Source organism: Tamandua tetradactyla, chromosome 3, assembly GCF_023851605.1.
Source record: "Tamandua tetradactyla isolate mTamTet1 chromosome 3, mTamTet1.pri, whole genome shotgun sequence".
NCBI lineage: Eukaryota > Metazoa > Chordata > Mammalia > Pilosa > Myrmecophagidae > Tamandua > Tamandua tetradactyla.
Window position 1 is genome coordinate 217,585,467 of NC_135329.1, and position 21,872 is coordinate 217,607,338.

The 21,872-nt window shown below is 56.0% G+C and overlaps 1 protein-coding gene across 11 annotated transcripts in view; it reads right to left on the reverse strand.

Moving 5' to 3' along the window:
• The window catches only part of ANKMY1 (ankyrin repeat and MYND domain containing 1), a 66,444-nt gene that overhangs the window by 36,899 nt on the left and 7,673 nt on the right, over positions 1-21,872 (reverse strand). For 10 of the 11 annotated variants that reach the window (XM_077155624.1, XM_077155619.1, XM_077155625.1 and 7 more), the window contains 10 exons: positions 15,623-16,095; positions 14,642-14,858; positions 14,372-14,512; positions 12,393-12,826; positions 10,461-10,632; positions 7,160-7,300; positions 6,319-6,456; positions 4,296-4,403; positions 2,911-3,042; positions 111-224 (listed from right to left, as the gene is read on the reverse strand). In XM_077155624.1, the coding sequence (XP_077011739.1) occupies positions 111-224; positions 2,911-3,042; positions 4,296-4,403; positions 6,319-6,456; positions 7,160-7,300; positions 10,461-10,632; positions 12,393-12,826; positions 14,372-14,512; positions 14,642-14,858; positions 15,623-16,095 (2,070 nt within the window). The remainder of the gene's footprint in view (positions 1-110; positions 225-2,910; positions 3,043-4,295; positions 4,404-6,318; positions 6,457-7,159; positions 7,301-10,460; positions 10,633-12,392; positions 12,827-14,371; positions 14,513-14,641; positions 14,859-15,622; positions 16,096-21,872) is intronic. The other variant, XM_077155623.1, reaches the window with a different exon arrangement.

Below are 21,872 nucleotides of genomic sequence, written 5' to 3' on the forward strand. Positions count from 1 at the left end.
GCCTCAGCCCAGCTTGGCCAGAGAGAAGCGGGAGCCCACCCCCCAGCAGGGCTGAGTGCAGCCCCTCCCCTCCTGTCACGAACTCTGAGCAGTAGAGACCCTGGGGGTACCTGGAAGAATCTGAAGTAGCCGTAGTCGACGGCCGTGCCCACTGCCACCTTGTCCCCCTGTATGAGTGTCACGGGGCTGAGGATGTCAGCCCCATGAGCGATGAGCTGGTCGATCTGGGGAGGAAAATCCAGAGGCTGTGGGACCCCCGCTGGGTGCGGACGTGGGGCCCAGGGAGGTCAGCGAGAAGACGGTGCGGAAGTGCCCAACTTTGCGACAAGTTGTTCAGCTGGACCCAGAAGGACCATCACAGCCACAACAAGGCAACCCATGCCTCGGGGAGCCCTCCCTGATACCCCATCCTTCGAGGCAGCCCAGCTCCAAGTACCCCACCCTCCAAGTCCCAACAGCAGCTGCAATTCCAGCCACCTCTGTTAGGTACCTCTGCCCCACCAGACTCAACGTGACAGGAGGTTAAACCATAGGACACCTGTGTTGCCACAGCCCCAGCACACCCGCAGTGCATGAAAGTAGGTGCATGTGAGCATGTGTGTGTGTGCACGGGTGCGCATAAATGTGTGCAAAATGGGCATGTGTGCATATACAGGCACATGTGTGTGTGCATAGTTGTTATGTGCATGCAATGTTTGCACATGCATTTGTGCATGTTTCTGTATGTGTGGTTTTGCATGTTACACATGTGTATTTGTTAATGTGTGTGCTATGCATCTGTGTGTGTGCTGTGTTTATGTGCTTGTGTGTATCTGGCATATGTGTTTGTGCCTGTGCATGTACTGGACATGTATGCTGTGTGTTTGCATGTGTATGTGCCTACGTGTTACACGAGTGCTGTCTCTGTGTCTGTGCATTTGTTGTGTGTGTGTGTTGGTGTGTGTCTGTGGGTCTGTGCATATGTGCACCTGTGTATGTCCATGTGTTACACATGTGTAGCTGTTCGTGTCTGTGTTGTATATATGTGTTTCTGTGTTTGTATGTGCAAGTATCTGTGCATATGTTATGCATGTGTATTGTGTGCCTGTGCATATATATGTGTGCTGAGTTTTTGTGCCTGTGCATGCATGTGTGCTTTGTGTTTGTGTATCTGTATGTATGCTGTCTGTGCATGTGTGTGCATGTGTGCTTTGTGGGTGTGCATGTGTCCTGTGGTTATGTGTGTGTGCATGTATGTAGTATGTACATGTGTCTGTGCATGGGTGTGTGCATGTGTGCTGTGTCTGTGCATGCATGTGTGTGCATGTGTGTGCATGTGTGTATTCTTGTGTGGTGTGTGTCTTTGCATGCATGTGTGCATGTATGGTGTGTGCTGTGCCTGTGCAGGTGTGCTGTGTCTGTCCATGTGTGTGGTGTGTGTGTGCATTCGTGTGTGCATGTGTGCTGTGTTTCTGTGCATGTGTTCATGTGCGCATGTGTATGTGTGCTGTGTGTCTGTGCATGCGTGTGTGCATGTGTACATACTATCTGACAAACCACCTCAGAAACTGTTTTGGGCACTGAACTCCCGCTGACTTCTTAAAAGCAAATGGCGTCCCCCCGGGGCTGACCCCCTCCTAAGGGCATGGCCGTGTCCCCAGCCTGTGTGCACTTGGCTCGCTTGTTGACACAGTGCACACAGGGCACAAATGGCTCCCCCGGAGCACTCCCATTTTGTGGCCTCTATTCAGACTCGCTCTGGACGAGCCTGGAGGCGGGTCCCTAGCAGCACAGGGCACACAGGGCAGGGCTTACACCCACGTCTTTGCAGTGATGATGCGTCCTGCCAGGTGCAGAGCAGGCAAAGTAGGGGCTGCCCCGACCCACCCCGGGACCCTGCTTCTCCCCCCGCCAGGCCGAAGCCATGGTCATTCCCCAAAGGCCCTCACTGACCAGTCGGTGCCCCCGGCCATGCTCCCCAGCTCAAGCCCCTTCCAGGCCTTTGTGGAAGAAGAGGAGGTGGGTGTGGGCTGGGCCAGGCAGTGGGCACCAATGGACAGCGGGACCGTCCCTGCCTGCTACTGATGCAGGGCATGAGCACAGCACCCCGCTTCTCCCCTGCCTGCCCCCTGGGATGGGGCAGCCTCCAGCCCTGGCTGCCCAGTGCCCTGAGGCCAGCAGCTAGACCCTGGCACCTGGGCTGCAGACAGCTTCGCTGCCCTCCCATCGGGCCCTCCCACCTCAGGACCCCCACACCGCTGGCATCCCACAGGCACCCCCACCTCCTGCCCGGCTGAGGACATGGTCCCGGTTCCCCTGTCCTCGCCACCTCCAGGCTGTCCCCTGCAGCCCATACCGCCATCGAGGCAGTCGGTTCCCCTGTCCTCGCCACCTCCAGGCTGTCCCCTGCAGCCCATACCGCCATCGAGGCAGTCCTATGAGGACTAAAGGCTGCCCCCTGCCCCCAGTGTGAGAAAGCCCCGCTCCAGTCCTGGGACAGCAGCCCCTAACCCACTCCTCCCCGCAGCCGGCCTCTCACAGGGTCTCCTGACCCTTGCCCACCCCAACACAGAGAAATACAGAATCCCGCAGCCAGACCACGCTACGGCGGGGTCTTCCCTGAGCCCGAGTCCCGAGACAAGCTCAGGGACCCTGGCCCCTTGAGCGCTTTCGCTACGTCACATACGGTAAGGCCCAGAGAACGTCAGAGGTCAGTCTGCCGTCCTGCCCTGCCTTGTCTGCAGTAGCAAGGCTTGGTGCACACAGGGCGGGGCGGCAGGACACCCCCCAACGGCCCGGAACCGGTGCCAGTGGAGGAGACCCAGGGTGGCATGACCCTCCCCACCAGGGCCAGCTGCTCCCCCCAGGACCAGCCCATCCTACCCCCCAGGGCCAGCTGCCCCTCCCCCCAGGAACTGCCCGCCCCCTCACCAGGGCCAGCGTGCTGTCCAGGCTGCGCTGGTTCTCGTAAGTCAGGTCACAGACGACACACAGGGCACTGCCAAGCCCTTTGGTCAGGGGCAGGTTTGGGTCAGCACCATGGGACAGAAGCTCCCTCACGACCTGAGCACAGACTGGCCGTCAGCATCGGTGCATCGCTGTCCCTCCCACCAGAGTCCCCAGAGCGAGGCCCCTGCACCGAGCTCCGCTGGCAGCAGGCTGTGAACCCCGCAGGACAGCCAGAGCTGGGAGAGCTTCAGGATCGTGGCCCCTGTGGGGTGGGGGCTGGGGACCTGCCGGGCAGGCCCTGCTTCCTGGGGGGGCCGGCCTCTGGGCCAGGTGGCCTCTGGACCGTTCTTCCCACAGGGCCCCCGGCCACCGGAGTCAGCAGCTGCGGCCAGAGTGAGGGGTGAGGGCGTGGTGCCCTCAGGGGTGTCTGAGAATGAGGGTCTCTTCTGCTACCCTCCCTGAGCACAGAGCGGGTGCGCCAGGAAGCACGTGGCAGGCATGGAAGGAGGCAGGTGTGTGAAGAGAGGGGAGGAGGGGCCCCTGCCATCCACACCAAGGGCTTCAGCTTCTTCAGGTGCAAAAATGTCCCCTCCCCAGAGAAGCCCTTCCTGCCACGCTGCTCACGGAGCCCAGCTACCCCCATTCTTGTCCTCTTAATTTTCTTCATAACATTTATCACCTGAAATGGCTTCTGTCTCCCCACAACCCCCACTAGCATGTAAGCGCCTCGAGAGCAAGAGCCCTCTTCACTCAACACTTAGTTCCCACAAGGGTGCTTGGCACGCGGGACACGCAGTAGGAAACAGTCAAATGAAAGTGTGGCTGAGCGTAGGCTGATGGATGGAAACTTTGGCGAGGAGCTGGCTGGATGTGTGTTTGGATGGGAGAATGAATGATGGACAGATATTGGACATATGAGGAGAGACGGAAGATACCTGCAACGGACGCATGGGTGGGTGGGGTGGTTGTGTGAAGGGCAGCATGAGAGGATAAAAGTGGAAACTCAGACCTCAGCAAAGCTAAGAGATGAGATCCAGAGTTTTCCCTGGAGAGGCTGAGAGACATTTGGAGAGAGCCACTGAAACCAGAACCCAGAGGGAGGGGCCAGCGACGCCCCGAGTCCTTCCCCTGCACAGAGGCCCCAGTGCCAGCAGCCTTTCCTCGGAAATGTGTCTTCCTCTCAAGGCCCTAATTTGGACGTTTTCATGGCCTTAGAACTGTACATTTGTAACCTAATAAAACCCCACTGAAAAAGCCCACCCAATACTGGTACATTGTGTTCCGGCAGCTTTAATGAACCGAAACTGGGGGGTGGGGGGCACAGGAGCAGACATTTCACAGGGAGTCAGGTCGCTGTGGTCACTCACCAGGTCGTTCCCACTGGCGATGGACAGGGACAGAGGGGAGTGGCCACTCCACAGGGTGTTGGGGTTCGCCTTGTGGGAAAGGAGGAGCCGGACGACGTCCCTGGCATACTGGACAGGAAAAAGGCGGAAGCCCCACGGGTTAAGGCGCCTGCCCGGCACAGCGAGTGCCCAGTGCTGAATGGGGACGGATGGATGGGCGAGTGGGTGGGTGGTGAAACCTCAAACTGAGGAAATGAAATGTCTTCTCAACATTCATCGTTTGCGATTGGAATGCTGGGAGGGCAATCTAGGCACAAACTGGTTTAAAGTTGTTTTCAAAGAACCAGGGGGCAGTCGGGAGCTCGGAACTATAGAAGCAGGGCGTGGAGTGCAAGTTATGGCTGAGGGGACGTCCCAGTCCCCAGGGTTCGGTGACACCAGCCACAAGTGGGACACCCACCCGCCCACTTGCAGGCGGCACCCTCAGCACAGGCAGGCCCAACCCACCCTCACCCTCTTTGCCTCCCTACCCTGCAGGGACATCCCTCTGCTCTCCCCTCTGCTGAGCAGCAGCGGTGGGTGCCTTCTCTTCCTCCCCTAGCGCCACGTACACAGGGAGTTGCTCCCCCTGGGCACTGCTGACACCCTCCCCAGCCGCCAGGCCACTGCCCTTCCCCCGGCACCCGCCAAGCCAGCGAGATGCCAGCACAAGTCTGCAGAGGACACCTGGGAATGTCTGCTGGAATGCAGACATGATGGCTGGAAGGCTGCAGCTCCCATGGGCTCTGGCCTGGGCTTTTACACTGCTGATTGTCCCTAACTTAATGCATACTGCATGCTTAGTATCTCCTAACGATGAGTCCCCAAGCTCTTCCAGATCTGTTATCAGTGGAAGGGGCGCAGGAGGTGGGAAGCACTGTATTCAAAGCCAACCGTACTGAGTGGCCTCTTCTCACTCTCAGTCCCCGTTCCTCTCCTGGGCTCCCAGCACCCCTCAGAGGGCTCTGACCATGAGGTGGTGGGCCTGGCAACGAGGGCCCCCAAAGGGCCTGCCCTCCCCAACCTCACCCCACCCCCTCCTCAGATGCATCCCTCACACTCACACCCTGGCTGTAGTGGGACAGAAGCATGGCTGCCACCTTGCCCGGAGGATAGATGTGTCTGGTGTTCTCCTCACTTACCGTGGGTAAACTGAGGCTGACAGAGGCACATTGGCCACTCCCGGCAAAGCCGAAATGGGTACCCAAGTTTCCTCATGCCTTCGCAGACACTTGGACTCCTCTGAGTGGTCCCTGTGCCCAGCTAGCTGGGAATTAGTCCCCAAGGAGGGGCGGGGTGCACCCCACATCCCCCTCGGGGTCCCAACCAGAGAGGGTGACATGGTTACATCAGAGGCCGAATTCCCAGGACAGTGAGTGCTGAGGCTGGACTGTGCTCGGCGAGCGGGGCCCACAGCCGTGTGTACGGAGGCCTGGAGGCACACCCAGATGTGCTGAGGACAGGACATCCCTCTGGCCACATGTCCGCCCAGGCTTCTGGCGCTCCCCACTCCACTTCAGTCTCAGGCCCCCTAGCCTTGTGGAAAACACCAGCTGCACCCGCTGGACTGAGCCGCCGGAAGGGGGCTTTGGGAGCCCCTGCCTGGGCCCAGTAGACACCTATCCCGAGGAGAGGGGGCTCCACCTCTGAGAGCCGCACACGTACATGTCTGTGCCTCCCAAGCATGCACACTTGCACAGTCACACACATACACATACAGACAAGGAATGTGCACACATGCTCTGACACGTACACAGAAACGTGCAAACACACACGTGTGCATAAACTGGCACACATAGGCACAGCACAGGAGGAGACCCCAAGCCCTCTCCCCGCCTCAGCCTCTCCCCGCCTCAGCCCCACCCCGCCTGACCTCACACACCAGCCTTTGTCTTAGTTTCAACAGCAGACCTGCGGCTTCCGGAGGGACAATGACCCCCACACGCAGCCCCACTGCGCACCCCCAGACACGGGTGGGGGCTCCACCCGCCGCCCCAACACTCGCCTTGTCACTGCCCTCCCTCTCGCAGGCCACGTGCAGCGCTGTCCGCCCCCCCTCGTCTGGCGGTGGCCGCCTGGTGCAGTAGCTGCTGGGGGGGCCCGCTTCGTTGCTGAGCTTCAGGCTCGAAGGCAGCAGGTCTAGCTGCGCGGAAACAGAGAAGGCGAGTCCTCGCCCCCTCCCCACCTCGCCCCAGGCCCCAGGAGAGTCCAGGTAGGGGAGGGTCTAATGTGCCTTCCCGAGGAATCCTCTCTGGTGCTGGAGGTGGGCTCCTTGCGCCCTGTTCCCGCGCCCCTCCCCCACGTCAAAGCCGACCCAGCCTCCGCGGAAAGAGGGGGGCCCCTCGCGCGCACCTACCGATAAGCCTATGAGGTTGGGGGGGAGGGCAGGACAGCACGCACTCAGGGTCTGGGCTGCGCATCACCGTGGGAATCAGGGGTGGAGATCCAGCGCGAGCCCCCCGCCCCCACCCCGAGCACCGCCTCCCGCACCCCAGCGCCTGCACCCCCCCCCCCACAGCACACACGCAGCAGTCCCATCCGCGGGGTCCCGGGCCCGGGAGGGTCCACCCCACCCAACGTGCAGGCGCGCAAGGGATGCAGAGCCGGGCGGCGGCCTCTTGGCGAGGACAGCGGACCCGCGAGGGGCACCGCGCCGGCCCTGCCAAGGCGGAGGGGTAAGCCCCAGCCCAGGGCCCCTGCAGCTTAGAGGCCGAGGTCCTAAAGGCTCCCAGCCTGCGGGTCCCCCGTGCAGAGCAGGGCTGGGGGTGGGTTACAGTCCCCGGGGGATGGTGCACGGGGACCCTCTGGGACGCCGTCCCCCTGTTCCCGGTGTCCCGAGAGTGCACCTTGCCGCGCCGGTAGGTCTCGTGCTGGTCCGCGGCGCGTGCGTCCACGTCTGTGATGGCATGCAGCAGCAGCTCCGTGATCGTGACGCCCCCCTCCCCGGGCAGGCCAGCAGCAATGTGTAGGGGCGTCAGGGCCCGCAGCTGTCGGGAAAGGGGGCAGGCGTGGGGCGCAGTCCCACTCATGCCCAGGCAGGATGACACCTGCTGTCCTCCAGGGTGGCCCAGGCCCCACAGACTGGTCATCCCAGAGGCGGCAGCTGTGCCTCCCCCTCCCCCACCACTGCACACCCTCAGGACAAGGTCCAGGGCAATGTGGCCGCACAGCCGCTGACCTTCCATGCCATCCCACCCGGGGCCTGTCCATTCTCCACTTCCGCATCCTGCTGGCGTGAGCTGTTTCCCCACCAGCTGTGAGCCATGGGTGCCTGATGGGCTCCAGCAACCTGGAGGTGCCTGAACCAGCCCAGCCTGCAGAGGGTGCGCCCAATGGGAGAGGGAGGCCCGGTCAGAGCAAGCACTGGGCCTGAGGCCAACGTGGAGGCCACACCAGCCTTCTCTGCATCCCGGGCCCAGCAGGAGGAGGCCCTGCTGAAAGAAGAAGGGCCCCTGCAGAAGCAGCACTGGAGGCTCCCTGACGGGTAGAAGCAGACAGTAGGACCTGAGAGGAACGCTGAGGACAGCTGGGGTACAGCCACCCACAGGTCCACCCGCTGCCCCCTGCTCCTCCCTGCCATCAGCCCACGCAGGACAGACAGCGAGGGGTCCCAGGTAGAGGGGCAGGTTCCAGGCACCTGACGGCTCCTAGGGAGAGAAGCATCTCCACAGCTCACACCAGCCCCTCTTCACCCTGCCAAGGGACACGGACATGGCTGGACAGCCACAGCCACCAGGGGACCATGGCCAGCAGAGACAGCGCTCACATGCAGGTGCACAGTCAGCCTGGCACATGCGGAAGGTCAGCGCCATGAGAGACCCAGCACCCAGAAAACCTCAAACCAAGCAGATGGGGCGAAAGAGCAAACTGGAGACAATTTTAGAATAATTACAGCTGATATCATCAGAAAGGTACAAGAGGATATTGCATCATGATGAAAATCAACTGGAGATCTCAAACGTTTAATGTTTAACCACTGAAATAATAACAGAAATAAAAAAAATAATAGAACTGAAAATAGTATGTGCCCAGCTGAAGCATGAACTAGGGGAGGGGAGGGGGGACAGTAAGCTGTGAAACTCTCCCAAAAAAGGCAGAAATGAAGAAATGGAAAAAAAAAAAGAAGAGATACATAAGAGATACATGAGAGATCCAGAGCTCCAATATTTATCACATAGGAGCTCCAGAAAGAGAAAAGGGGGAGGTTGGATGCAAAGAAATACGCAATAATGCAAGAGAGGAATAAAGGCTTCAAAAATTCATCCTGCCATAAAAGGAATGATAATACTTGCATAAACTTTTTCAAAATGTTATAAATTAACCAAAAGCTTGCAACAACTCGAGTGTGTTTTCAAAAAAATGGCTGAATCTTGATAAGACTAGTGAGTTTTGAAGCATTTTAATTTACCCTAACCCCATCCCCTGCTTCTCAGCTAGGAGTAGCCTTGAAAAATAACAGCAGGCTTTCCTACTGGAGACCTGTCAATGCCTCAATCCTAAAGAATTCTCATTATTTGATCTGTCTGGTGATTCTATGGACAATGCCACTCAAAAGGATGGCACTCTTGACCCAACCTCTGGCTGAACTTGAGACTCTGAACAGAAAGTGAAAGTGGAAGCAGAGTTGTGAATTGCCTGGTTGGGGGTTGAAGATATTTCCCAACATGCACACTGAGCCCCTCAGCAAATATGAGGAGACTTCTTGGGCCAGGTGCTTAAGAGAATTTCTCGACAATCACTAGCTGACCACTAAACCTATTAAATAGAGAGTTCAGTAGCCTCACATCACAAAGAGTAGACTTCACAGAATTAGTTCAGAAAGGTCACTAAACAAGCAAACAACAACAACCTCAACAATCCCCAGGAGAGGAGAGAATCTGACCTCGATAATTGCCATACATATTTTTTGGGGGGGGGGGGGGGTGCATGGCCCAGGAATCAAACCTGGGTCTCCCACATGAAAGGTAAGCTTTCTACCACTGAACCACCCATGCACCCCAATACATATTATTTAAAATATCCAGTATTCAACAAAAAATTACCAGACATTCAAAGAAACAAGAAAGGGTGGCCCCTACACAGAGGGAAATAGCAATCGATAGAAACCGTCCCTGAGGAAACCCAAACTTAGACTTGCTAACTAAGCTACTTTAAATGTGGTCAAAGGGCTTAAGGAAACCATGTCTAAAGAACTAAAGAGAAGTATGAGGATTATATATCACCAAATAGAGAATATGAACAAGGAAATTAAAACGATAAAAAGGAACCAGATAGAAAATCAGAAGTTAAAAAGTACAATATATAACTGAATATAACTGAAGCTAAGATTTCACTAGAAGGATGAGCATCAGATTCGGCAGCAGGGCCCCTCAGCAGCTGCTCCAGGGCTGGCAGCGGGCGGAGGCTCGTGGGTCCTCGAACATGCGAGGCAGCGCCATTCACATGCGCTGAGCCCGTAAAAGCCCTGAGTCCATGGTGACACTCCTCTTGCCAAAGAGCTCACTCTCGACTCAGGAGGGCTTATTTGGGAGCCACTGAGGGTGGCGGAGCCTGAGCCCAGGGGGCTGGGGGCGGCTGGCCCATCCTGGGGGCAAGGCCTCAGCCCCCACTCAGCAGCAGGAAGGGGCACCCAAGTGCTCCCTGCCAAGCTCAAAAAGCAAAACGAGAAGGAATGTGGAAGAAACATATGCAAACTTCTGAAAGAAATGTCAAATCGGGTATGTCCCCACTGAAACAGGAAACCTGTTTCTTTGCTCAGCTAAGTATTTTGCTGGCTGGATCTGCCGAGTGCAAGCTAGAATCTCAATATGAAGACGCCAGCTTCCCTGGGGAGGGGGGAGAACAAGGACCTCTACCCTACATCCCTGTGCCCCCTTGGGGCCCTTGTCCTGCGGTGTGCTTCCAACAGTGGGGAGCAGTGTAAATGAACCCCATGTAGTGTAAAGGACGAGGCACTGCAGGGTCCTACATGCACATCCAGTCCCTTTCCTGGACACAGCCCCTCCCCACTGGGTGAAGTCCTGCTCCGAGGGAGCCAGCCGGGGACCCCAGACCAAGGGGCCTGACGGCCCCAGACCTGCGAGGAGCAGCTGGTCTGTAGGCCAGTGGCCGGCGCAGGTGCCCCGGAGGCCAGTGCTGGGTGCCTACCTGCACAGGCAGCCGGATATCGGTCCTGGCCCCACTGTCCAGCAGCAGCCGCACCCCGTCCACGTCGCCGGCCTTCACCGCCAGGAACAGCGCCTGCATGGGCACGCGGCACAGGTTGGGGTCAGCGCCTCGGTGCAGCAGAAGCTTGATGGTTAGCCACCTGTTTCTGTGTCTGGAAGGATCAGCGTGACATGGTCACAGATCGGAGGGATGGCCCAAGTGAAGGCCATACCAGCTGCCTGGACAGCATTCCTGGGACAGGGCGGGCGCTGGCCCCTGAAACGTGCCACGCTTCACAGAGGCCCAGTCCTGACCCCTGAGCCTCCCCTCACCCCGCCTGACACAGCCCCTTGGGGCCACTGAACACAGTCAGAGCTGGCCTGGCCCTATGCAGAGGGCACCTTGGAGGCCGGGGGAGGGAACACCACACACACACACACACCGTGCACCTGCACACACACCACGTGCACCTGCACATACACCACGTGCACACACACACCATTTGCACATGCACATCACACACATGCACACCAGTGCACACACATTCACCACGTGCACCCACATACACACCACATGCACATGCATTCACCACATGCACACACACCACACACACATCACACACACATTCACACTACACACATGCACACCAGTGCACACACATTCACTGCATATACCCACTTTCATGTATACCACGTGCACACACATTCACCACGTGCACACACCATGCACACACACACCACATGCATATGCACATGCATTCATGCACACCACATGCACACACACCATGTACACACACACACCCACCGCATGTGACACCGAGGGTTCCCCCAGCCTAGAACAGTGCTTCTCAAACTTGTTCGACTCGGGGTCCCTCTGTGCTCCCAAAACTCCCTGGAGATCCCAAAGGGCTTTCGTGTATGTGCCTTCCCTCCATCAGTGTTTACTGCATTACAAATTAAAACTGAGAAAGTTTTTAAATACTAATTCATTTAAAAAGTAACAATTACAAACCCAGGTTAGCAAAATAAGTCTTTAATCAAAATTACCAAACAAAACCAGCAGGCAGAGTGGCACTGTTTCACACTTGTGCAAACCTCATTAGGCCTGCCTTTCCTGGTCCGTCGACGTGTTATTAAGGCCATTGTGAATGAAGGCAACGCGGAGTTAGAAAGGGAGAACCCTTGTAATGGGCTTTGGGGGTGACTGTGGGCATTTGTTTTTATCTCTACCCCCAAACTCAACCAGAGGCTGTTTCTGCGAGCTGCAGCTTCTGCTCTGCCCTGCGCTGCGGGTGCTCTGTGGCCCGTCCAGCCTCGTCCTTGGGAAAACGGATTTGCTGAAACCTGGGGCCCTCCCTTGGCCCAGGTCCTTAGACAGGACCAGACGCTGGGTGTGCGGGGGGGGGGGGGGTGGGCGTCAGGCGGCCCCTCCTCACGCGGGCCACCGTGGTCGTGGAGGTGGCGCAGGGCTGGCGCATGGTGGCAACTGGGGCTCCACAGGGCTGGCCTGGCTCCTGCACCATTGGTGCAAATACCCACCCAGTGAAAAAGGCAAATAAAGCCCCAGGACCACCCAGAGACGAGTTTTCCGGCCTTGCGGACCCCCGCACTGCGTGCGCGCCTGCATTTTGAGAGCCGCGGGTCTAGACAGAGTAGGCGGGACGTGGGGCGGTGCCGGGGTGCGGGCGGGGCCTGCGTGGGTCCGCGCTCGGCCCGTACAGCTGCAGCACCCAGCACCCAGCAACTGGGGCTAACCTCCCTGGGAGACCCTTGAAGACACACCCAGCCAGTGCCAAGGCCGGGCCGGGCAGTGTGGGGAACGGCATGAGCACGCTCACTGACTCCAGCAATGGGGCAACAGGGCGCGCATCTCCAGAAACTTCCCTCCCCCACACCCCCCGCGGGCGTTTCGCCTCCAGGGCCCGCGACTCACTCGATCATGGACAGTGCCATCCGCCTCATGGTGCCTTTGTCGTGGCCACCGGCGCCAAAGGACGGGGTCCGCAGCAGGCTGTAGATCCTGGCGCTCTTCTCCAGGACGTCCTTGGAGAGCGCGATGGAGAAGTTGTGGACACAGAGGGTAGACTCAAAGTTGGTCTCGTAGCTGCACAGTGTGCACTTGTCCACGTTGCCTGGCCTGTCGTCCGGGCCCTTCTCTGTGTCGTGGACGCTGCCCAGCCTGGATAGGGACTCCCGTGGGGAGCCACTGTGCAGGTCGGTAGAATCCCCGGCTGGCGGGCTGTGCGAGGCGGGCCTCAGCTCCGGGCTGCTGCTGGCCGCCGGGTTCTCATAAAAGGAAGACACAGGGGTTGCTTCGGTCAGCACGACTGTCGAGTTTGGAAGGGGTGCGCCTTTCCTGGCTCCTTCCTTTGGAAAGTACAAAGAAAACAAGAAAAGTCCTCAGAAGGAAGAAAACACGGGAGCAGCAAGCCACACTCAGTGCTCAAGGCGGCCGCCCGAGCACCAAGCCCGAAATGCCAAAGTGGCTCTGGTCGTGCCCTTCACACGCTTTGCACAACCACACACACCATTGTCAGATCTGAAACATATAGCGAGCAACATCTTAATGTTTTCCAATATGCAGTTAGTGCTCCATTGACCTCTGTCTCCTCTTTTCCATTTTCTTGCCATTTATTTGTTGAAGGACCTTCCCATGTCCACTCCTCCCCAAAGACACTGAGCCCCTGGCGCCCCGAGCACGCGTCCTCCTGCCCCTTCCACTCAGCGTCTCCGTGGTCACGGATCCCACAGACACCAGTGAGGCCGCACCTGGCCTGCTCCGACCTCGGCTTGGGAGACCCGCCCTGTTCCCTGGAGCTTCCTGGAAGGGGAGACAGACAGACAGGCCTATGGACGGAAATGCCTTCCTCTCATTGACAGCTTGCCTTCTAGCCTGAACACCTGCCACCATTGTAAGTAACTTTTGGCTGAGAACAAACAGTTCCTGGGCGAGCATAGCTGTGTCCACACAGATGGAGCAGGCAAATCAGCGTTGCTGTGAAGCAAACCGGGCAGTTCTGAGATGTGTCACCTCCGATTTTCTGGGGCATTCTCGTGAGTCAGGGCCGCAGCTCGGCTGGGCTGTGGGCCGGATCTGTGGTCTCTACGCCTGCCAGGAGCTGGCGGCAGTACAGGGTCTGCGGAGCCACACCCCCATGCCCTCCCTCACCTGCCCAGGCCCTGTGAGCACCGCCCTTTACAGAAAGGAGGGGGAAGCAGGGCTCCGGCATCAGGACTGCTGGGGTGACTCCAGCAGCTCTGCCTGCTTCTCCGGGAAGAAATGAGGCGGAGGTGCGGGACAGATTGAGAGCAGGTCGTGCAGGGCCCAGGTGCTCTCCCACAGGCTGCGGGTCACCCGGGCCCTTGCAGGCGGCACCAGCCTCTGTGGGCATTGACGCCTTTTTCATGGACAAGGGCTGACAGCAGGGTCCCGGCCTGCTTCAACAGCAGAGGGACCCCTCCTCCTGCCCAGGGACCCTGCCCTGTGCCCAGGGGCTGCTCAAGATCCACCGATCCCCTGCGGCCAGGCCTGGGGCACATTCTCTAGGCCCTGGAGGACAGTGTGAGGGTCACTCAGCCCAAATGCTACTGCAGACTCCAAATCACCCTCGGGCTAAGCTCCGTGTGCCCGGAGGACCACTCATGCTGGCCTGGGGCTCGTCATCGAGCCTGCCCTGGATGGGGATTGGGACAGGGACTCAGACCGGCCACAGCAGCCCAGAGGACACTTTGCGAACCTGCCCCTCTCTCGGGCACGGACGTGGCCTGGCACCCAAGGCTGCGGGCTCGGGACACGAGGAACCGTGCAGGGCCCCGCCCTGTCCCACTCCTCCCTACAGGCCTCCAGGGCTCATTTCCCTGCTAGGTGGAGGACAGACAGATGGTCTGATGGTGGTGCTGAGAGGGGCTGACCTGTGGCTCGGGCAGCGTCCTCTCCGCCAAATAGAAGAGCAGAAAGCTCATGCTGAGGGCAGTGAGGCCCTGGTTGGAGAACTTGTTCACGTCGGCGCCGTGGTCCAGGAGGAGGCTGACCACGCGCGTGTGGCCGTGCACCTGCGGGGAGCCCCGCCCTCAGCCGCCACCCTCAGCCGCCGCCCTTAGCCGCCGTCCCCCGTGCCCCCCACCGCCACCCTCAGCCGCTGCCCCCCGCCCCCTACAGCCCCCTGTGCGCGCAGCCCTTACAGCAGCGGCAGCCAGTGCGGTATAGCCCTGGGCATCGGCCACGTCGGCACTGGCCAGGTCGTCCTTGAGGGCTGCGTGGATCCAGGCATCATCGCCGGCCTCGGCCTTCAGGATCATGTCCCGCGAGAGCCGCTCCCTGGGGCCGCTGGGCGCTGCACCGCCACGTCTCCCCTCCAGGATGGCACCCATGTTCCAGCGGGCATGCGCGGGCTGGTGCCTGTGGAGCAGGGGTGCAGCGGGCTCAGTGGGCTCAGCGGGCGCAGGGGCCACAGTGGGTGGCACCACCCAGCCTACCCCTCGTGCCTGCGCTGGGCCTCCCGGGTCCTGGGGCCCGCCAGTCAGCGGAGGGGGTGGGGACAGACAGGCCACTGGGTGGCAGGGGCAAGTCCATGCCCCTGGGGCAGGAGGGAGGCATTGCACAGAGCCGCCTGTGCCATGTAGCAGGCATTCTAAAGCACTTTAGTGGCATCTGAGGACAAAATTTAGGAAAAGGATTTAAATGTTCTTGAATATTTTAATTTAAAAAAGTAAACAGCATTTTTTTAGGTAGATTTGGCTTTCCCAGGTCTGCAGGGTTCTTTGGAGACCAGCAGAAGCAGCTCTGTCTTTGGTCTCAGGAGGGAGGGGGGCCCCATGCCGGCCCCCCTCTGTCTGGGATCCGCTCCGTGTGAGGCTTTACCTGCTGCAGGGTCTTCGCAGATGTAACCCCGCAGAACAGCAGCCTGGGCCCAGCACCTCTCTCCCCAGTGTCCCACAAGTCGGGCCATGCTCCACATTAGCCAAGCAGCCCCCCCAGAGCAGGCGAGGAGATGCGGGACTCCGGCACCCCTGCTCGACACCCCCACTTCCCACCCTTGGGTGTCCCCTGCTCAGGGCCTCTGTCTGTGTCCTTCAGGAGACAGGGACATCCCCACATGCCCAGCGCTGCCTGGACGCTGGAACCTGGCCCGTGCCGCCCACCTGGCAGGAAGGACCTGTCACCTGAACTTGTACACATGCTTCTGGATTCTGACCATCAGAGGAGTCTCGTTTATGATGGGCCACGGCTCCCCATCCTCCATGCACGGGGGAAGGTTGGTGGCCAAGAGCCGGGCGTCCAGGTCCCTCCGGAGGGAGGACGTCATGGGCAGGTGGCGGCTGTCCGTCGAGTAGACGTGCATTTCTGGAGGCAGCGTCAGGTTGTCGTCCAGAAGGAAACGCTTGTAGTCATAGAAAAACGGGTCCTTTCCCTCATCCAGGCCCCACTCCATTGTCTCCTCGTCAGAGACACTGATCCTGGCGCGAGAGCCAGGGGGGAGCTGGGCGAACTCGGGGTAGCTGAGGATGGAGAAGGCGCTGGGGATCTCCAGGCACAGCCTGATGAGGTGGTCCCGGAACCACAGCCCCACGTCCTGGCTGCCATCCGCGTAGGTCTCGATGCCTGGCCCAAACCTCTCGTCTGCTTTGTACAGCCCCTGCACATAGATAGATTCCATCAGAAAAGGAAAGACCATTGGCAGCTGAACACTTTGAGACCAGATTCTTGGAATCCAAAGAAGAAAACACACTCTAAGAAATGCCTTCATCCATCCAACAAGGGTGTACTGGGGGCTTGGTGGGTGCCCAGCACAGGATCCAGCTTGACCAGCTCCATCTCCTGGGGACAGCAGAGAGGGCATGGAGAGCCGGGGCAGGGGCAGTCGCTGTGGGGAGACGAGGACCCAACGGAGGCCCCAGGTGAAAGCGTGTGGGCGAAGCCCCAGCGGGGTTCTTTGTAGGTAGGGGCTGCCTGCAGCCCTCTGTAGGCCCAGCCCAGTCACCTCCACAGGCTGGGGGGGGCGGCGTGGAGGGTGGGGGAGCCAGGCACTTGGCCAGGCAGACCCCACAGGTGTGAACAAGGAGGGGGGCGGCAAAAGGATGGAGGGGAAGAGGAGCGGGGAGGGGAAGTAGTGGGGAAAGGGGAGGGAGGGAAAAAAAGGGGAAAAGGAGGATGGGGAAAGAGGAAGAGGAGCAGAAGGGGAGGAGGGGAGGAGAGGAGCACCGGCAAGCCCTTGCTTCCCAGGAACCCAGCAAAGAGGGACACTCCCGCCTCTGCTGGCCCATCCACTGGCTGGGTGTCTCAGCAATGGGTAGAAGGTGTAAGGGGGGGGGAGCCTGGGGGGGTCTCAGACAGGAATCTGGTTGACAAGGGAGAAGGGAGCACCGCCAAGCGCCAGGCTTCCCTGAGGAGGGCATATCTCCCCTGAGGCGGTGTTGAAGGACTCCTGAGGTCACCTGAAGGTTCCTGCACAGGTGTGGGCTTGGAGGTGAGGCACAGTGGGACAGCCGCCTGCACTGTGTGCCTGCACCCTCCTCTGCAGGTGGGAAGGCAGTACCACCTCTGAGCATCTTGGGGTTACAAACCTGGGCACAGGGATATAAGGTCTCTTAACATGGGCCCACAAGAAGCTCACAGGCTAGAGGAGAGGCAGACAATTAAATGAACCAGCACAATGCCCTGAGCATGATGGCTTTACTATGCAAAGGAGTTGGGGCTGGGGGGGCAGTGGAGGTATTTCCAGAAGAGCCTGGGGAATGGCCAAGGGGCAGGGAACCCATGTGGTCTATGAAAGCGGCTCATAAGGAGGCAGCAGGAGGCAGTGTTGGCTGCAGCACCTCCTCAGGGCAGGCACCTGTGTCCAGGTGAACCAGCAGCGGCGACCACCACTCTGCAGATCTGCCAAGCGTAAGGGGTGTGGAGAGAGGACAGAGCAGGGCGCTCTGGGCGTCTGGGGCACAGCAGGGGGCCTCCCCATTCAGCCTGCAGTGACCAGATGTGCCGACTGGGACAGGGCAGGAAAGGGGGGACAGGGCAGGGAGGGAACACAGCTGTTGCATTATGTATAACAAGTCCATGCCCCTAGGAAGCTACCATAGGAAATGCTCCAAATGATGTCAAAGGTACAATCACCAATATATTCATCACAACAGCAATTATAATAGCAAAAATAACATTAACTCAAAGGGTTAAATAAAAGAGGGAATGTCCTCAGGATGCAACATACATTTACTTTTTTGACCAAACAACCTCAAATCTAGGAAAGCATCCCAAAGGCCACCACCGCGACTGCAGAAAGATGGGTGTGTGAGGCTCTTCACAGCACAGTTTAGAACAATGGCAAACAGAAAAGAAAACCCATGTGCCACCAGTCCTCCCAGCTATGATGAACAGTGCAGCTGTTAAAAGACATAAGGGACTGGGTGGGCAACAGTGGCTCAGTGGCAGAGTCCTCACCAGCCATGTTAGAGACCTGGGTTCAATTCCCAGACCCTGCCCATACCAAAAAAAAAAAAAAGAAAGAAAGAAAGAAAAAGAAAGAGAGAGAGGGAGGGAGGGAGGGAGGGAGGGAGGAAGGGAGGAAGGAAGGAAGGAAGGAAGGAAAGAAAGAAAGAAAGAACGGACTGTGTCCAGGATGGTGTGAAAACATGCAGCACATGCCTCTGTCGCTTCCACTGATGGACGGACTGCATCTAAATTTCTTCCATGTGTGTCTTCACTTAAAACAGCAAGTTCCACTGTATGCAAATTATACCTCAACAAAACTGACCCAAAAAAGTAAAAGAAAAAGTATGCAAGAAAATCAATCAACTAGAAGATAATTCAGAATAAAATACCCAGAATGAAGCATGGAGAATCAAAAAGTGCAAGGCACAAAAGTGAGGGTAAAGACATAGAGGATACAGTGAGTAGATCCAACCTACCTAAAATTGGAGTCCCAAAGAGAGAGATAAGAGAGAATGGGGAAGAAGCAATATCTGAAGAAATAAGAGTAGAGAATTATCCCATCTGTAACTAGACACATGTAGCTACACATAGTGAAGCTGTAGAAAACCAAAGAGATGGAGGAAACCTTAAAGCAGCCAAAAAAAAAGGAGGCCGGTTATATTCAAAAGATGCACAAGTAGACTGACAGCTAATTTCTCAACAGCAAAAGTGGAATCCAATGAACAATGGAACAGCATCTCTTGTTGAAGGAAAGTAGCTGCCCAGCCAGCATTCTCTGTCCTGTAGAAGACTTTTAAGAATTCAGTCTAAGTAAACTAACTTTCAGACAAGTAAAAACTGACAGGTGAGGTCGGCTGCCAGCCCAGGTGAGGGGCGCACCCAGCCACACGGCCTTGTGGGAACTCTGCAGAGGCAAGAGTGGCCTGTGCAGCTGTGAAGGAGGCCTAGGTATGGAGCAGAAGCGCCTCCTGGCCCCGGGCTCATGTTGCACAGGTGCCTGTGGCCATGTGGACACACTCGCAGCCCTGCCCCTCCTCCTAGCAGCTGCACCCAGGGGCCCCGAGGAGGCCCAGACCACCGGCTGGACAGCCACTCCTGAGACCATCAGGGATGCCAGCACTGCCTCAGGCCTCCTCAGGCGCAGACGGGCCCTGCCAGGCCTCTGGCCGAGTGGAGGTAGTTGCTGCTGCCAAGGTTCACCTGAACACAGGCACCTGCCCTGAGGAGGTGCTGCAGCCAACGGTGCCATCCCAGCCTCTGCAGATCTGCCAAAGGGTGTGGAAGGCACAGGATGGTGTGTGTGCTCAGGCCTGACCAATGGCAGCTGGGGTCGATGCACAGGGTTAGACTTGAAGCTGCAGCCCATTCCTGGACAGCCAAAGGGCCACAGGCAGAGGTTGTCACGAAGAAAACCCAATTTCTAAAGAAGATGCTGGCAGTTTGCAAAGGCACATGAGGTCAGGAAAACAACCTCGTACAATGAATCAGCATTTTTGCAACATGGAGCTGCCTTACATTGTGGAAGGATCATTTTAAGAACTTAGAAGTCTTTATATTTTGACATTATAACCTTCAGCTAAACAAAAGAAAAAGAAGTGGGGGAGTGGTGGGGGCTCCCACCTGGCCCAGGCACCCTCCTGGTAGACCCAGGCTGTCCTGACCCATCCCGGAAGAGGGAGTAAGATGGAGACCCTTGGGGAAGAGGGCTGTGCAGCTGGTAATTGCAACTATTCCTACAAAAATGGAGGTCAAATCTGAAAGTTCATCATAAGATATGTTAAACATTATCAACATCATCTTATTCTGAAATACAGGAAAATCCTCCCCCAGATATTTGTTTACCATGAAATCTTAAAATGCTTGCACACTTACACATAGAAGGGTCTGACTTACTGTTTTCTCTATTGTGATTGCACCTCATGGGCTACCTCCGCCTTCCTGTTAGTGACAGGACAAGTCGCGGGGCCACGGCTGAGCGGGTTGCTCTCATAAACAGGCGCCGTCAGCGGCAGGGAACGGCCCGGGCAGCAGCAGTCCCATGACACACGTGGAAATGCACTGACTAGACTCAGAGGCACAGCCACTCCCATTTGGGAACCCACGTGTATGGCTGATATCATATTTTGCTAGAATCTTTGCCAAAACTGGATAAAAGATAGAATTAATGAGAAGTGAAAAGTTGTTCAACATAATACACTTCAGAACCTGATACACTGATATGTTTGCTGTTTATTCTCTAGCACATGTTCCAGATTCTGAGATATTTTAAAATATTCATGAGTGGTTTTACTAAAAATTGTTCTAGATGATGTTATTTTAATTTTTAACTATGGAATAAAAGAGGATGGACACTGTATTAGTTAGGGTTCTCTAGAGAAACAGAATCAACAGGAAATATCCATAAATATAAAATTTATAAAAGCATCTCACATAACCATGGGAACATAGAGTCCAGGCTGTGAAGCTGACGATTCCAATGGAGGGTCTGGATGAAATCCACAGGAGAAGCTTGCCAGGTGAAAGAGAGCCTGTCTCTTCTGAATCCTCCTTAAAAGGCTTCCCGTGATTAGATTAAAGGTCAGTCATTGCAGAAGACACTCCCCTTGGCTGATTACAAATGGAATCAGCTGTGGATACAGCTGATGTGATCATGATTTAATTCTGTGAAATGTCTTCATAGCAACAAACAGGCCAGCACTTGCCCAACCAGACAAACAGATACCACCACTTGGCCAAGTTCACACATGAACCTGACCAGGACAGTCCACCCCTTGAAAACTTGGCAGCTATACTCATCACCTTATTCCATACTTAATTTCTAAATAGAAATTTTAATTAATCTTTTAATTAAAAGATTAAAGAATTAAAAAAAGAACTGACAGGGTATGCCAGCTTCAGCTATGCATCTCAGTTCTAAGTTTTTTTTCAGGAAGAAAGAAAATGACCTTTCATGAAAGACCAGAATGGAATAAAGAGCCAAAATTGTTTTTTAAGCCTGGGTAAATCTAAAAACATTTACTGCATAAAGGAATAATTTATTCTTTACTTTTATTTTAGTAAGTACCAATAATAGTGTATTAGTTAGGGTTCTCTAGAGAAACAGAATCAACAGGGAACACTTGTAAATATAAAATTTATGGAAGTGTCTCCTGTGACCGTAGGAACGCAGAGTCCAAAATCCACAGGGCAGGCTGCGAAGCCGATGACTCCGATGGATGGCCTGGATGAACTCCACAGGAGAGGCTCACCAGCCAAAGCAGGAATGCAACCTGTCTCCTTTGAGTCCTCCTTAAAAGGCTTCCCATGATTGCATTTAGCATCACTAATTGCAGAAGACACTCCCCTTTGGCTGATTACAAATGGAATCAGCTGTGGATGTAGCTGACGTGATCATGACCTAATCCTATGAACTGTCCTCATTGTAACAGACAGGCCAGCACTTGCCCAATCAGATGAACAGGTACCACAACTTGGCCAAGTTGACACCTGTCCCTAACCATGACAAATAGCATATAGTTCAAAAGGGATAATGGAATTAAAATGGTCTAAACTTCTTGCATTTTTCCTAGAGGAAGGAAATGTATCAATCAATACTGAAATTATTAAGTCAATACTTTAAGAACTCATGTGGTAATTTGTAGAGTAACTTTTAAAGATTAGAAAAAGTGTGTAGTTTTCAAACTGATAAACAGAAAACAATATTTTTAAATGCCAGATCAATCCAAATTAAAATAAGAAATGAGAGAAAAAATAATATAGAACAGGTGGGACAATTAAAAAGCACATAAAGAGATAATAGATTTAAACCCAAATACCCCACTAATAATCTTCCCAACAGATGTGTGCTGAATATGTCATTTAAATTTTCTAGTAACCATGTTACAAAAATCAAAAGGAGACACCTGAAATTAATTTTTAATAATACTTTATTTAACCCAATCTATCCAAAATACTGTCCTTTCAACAAGTATTTTATATTAAAAATAA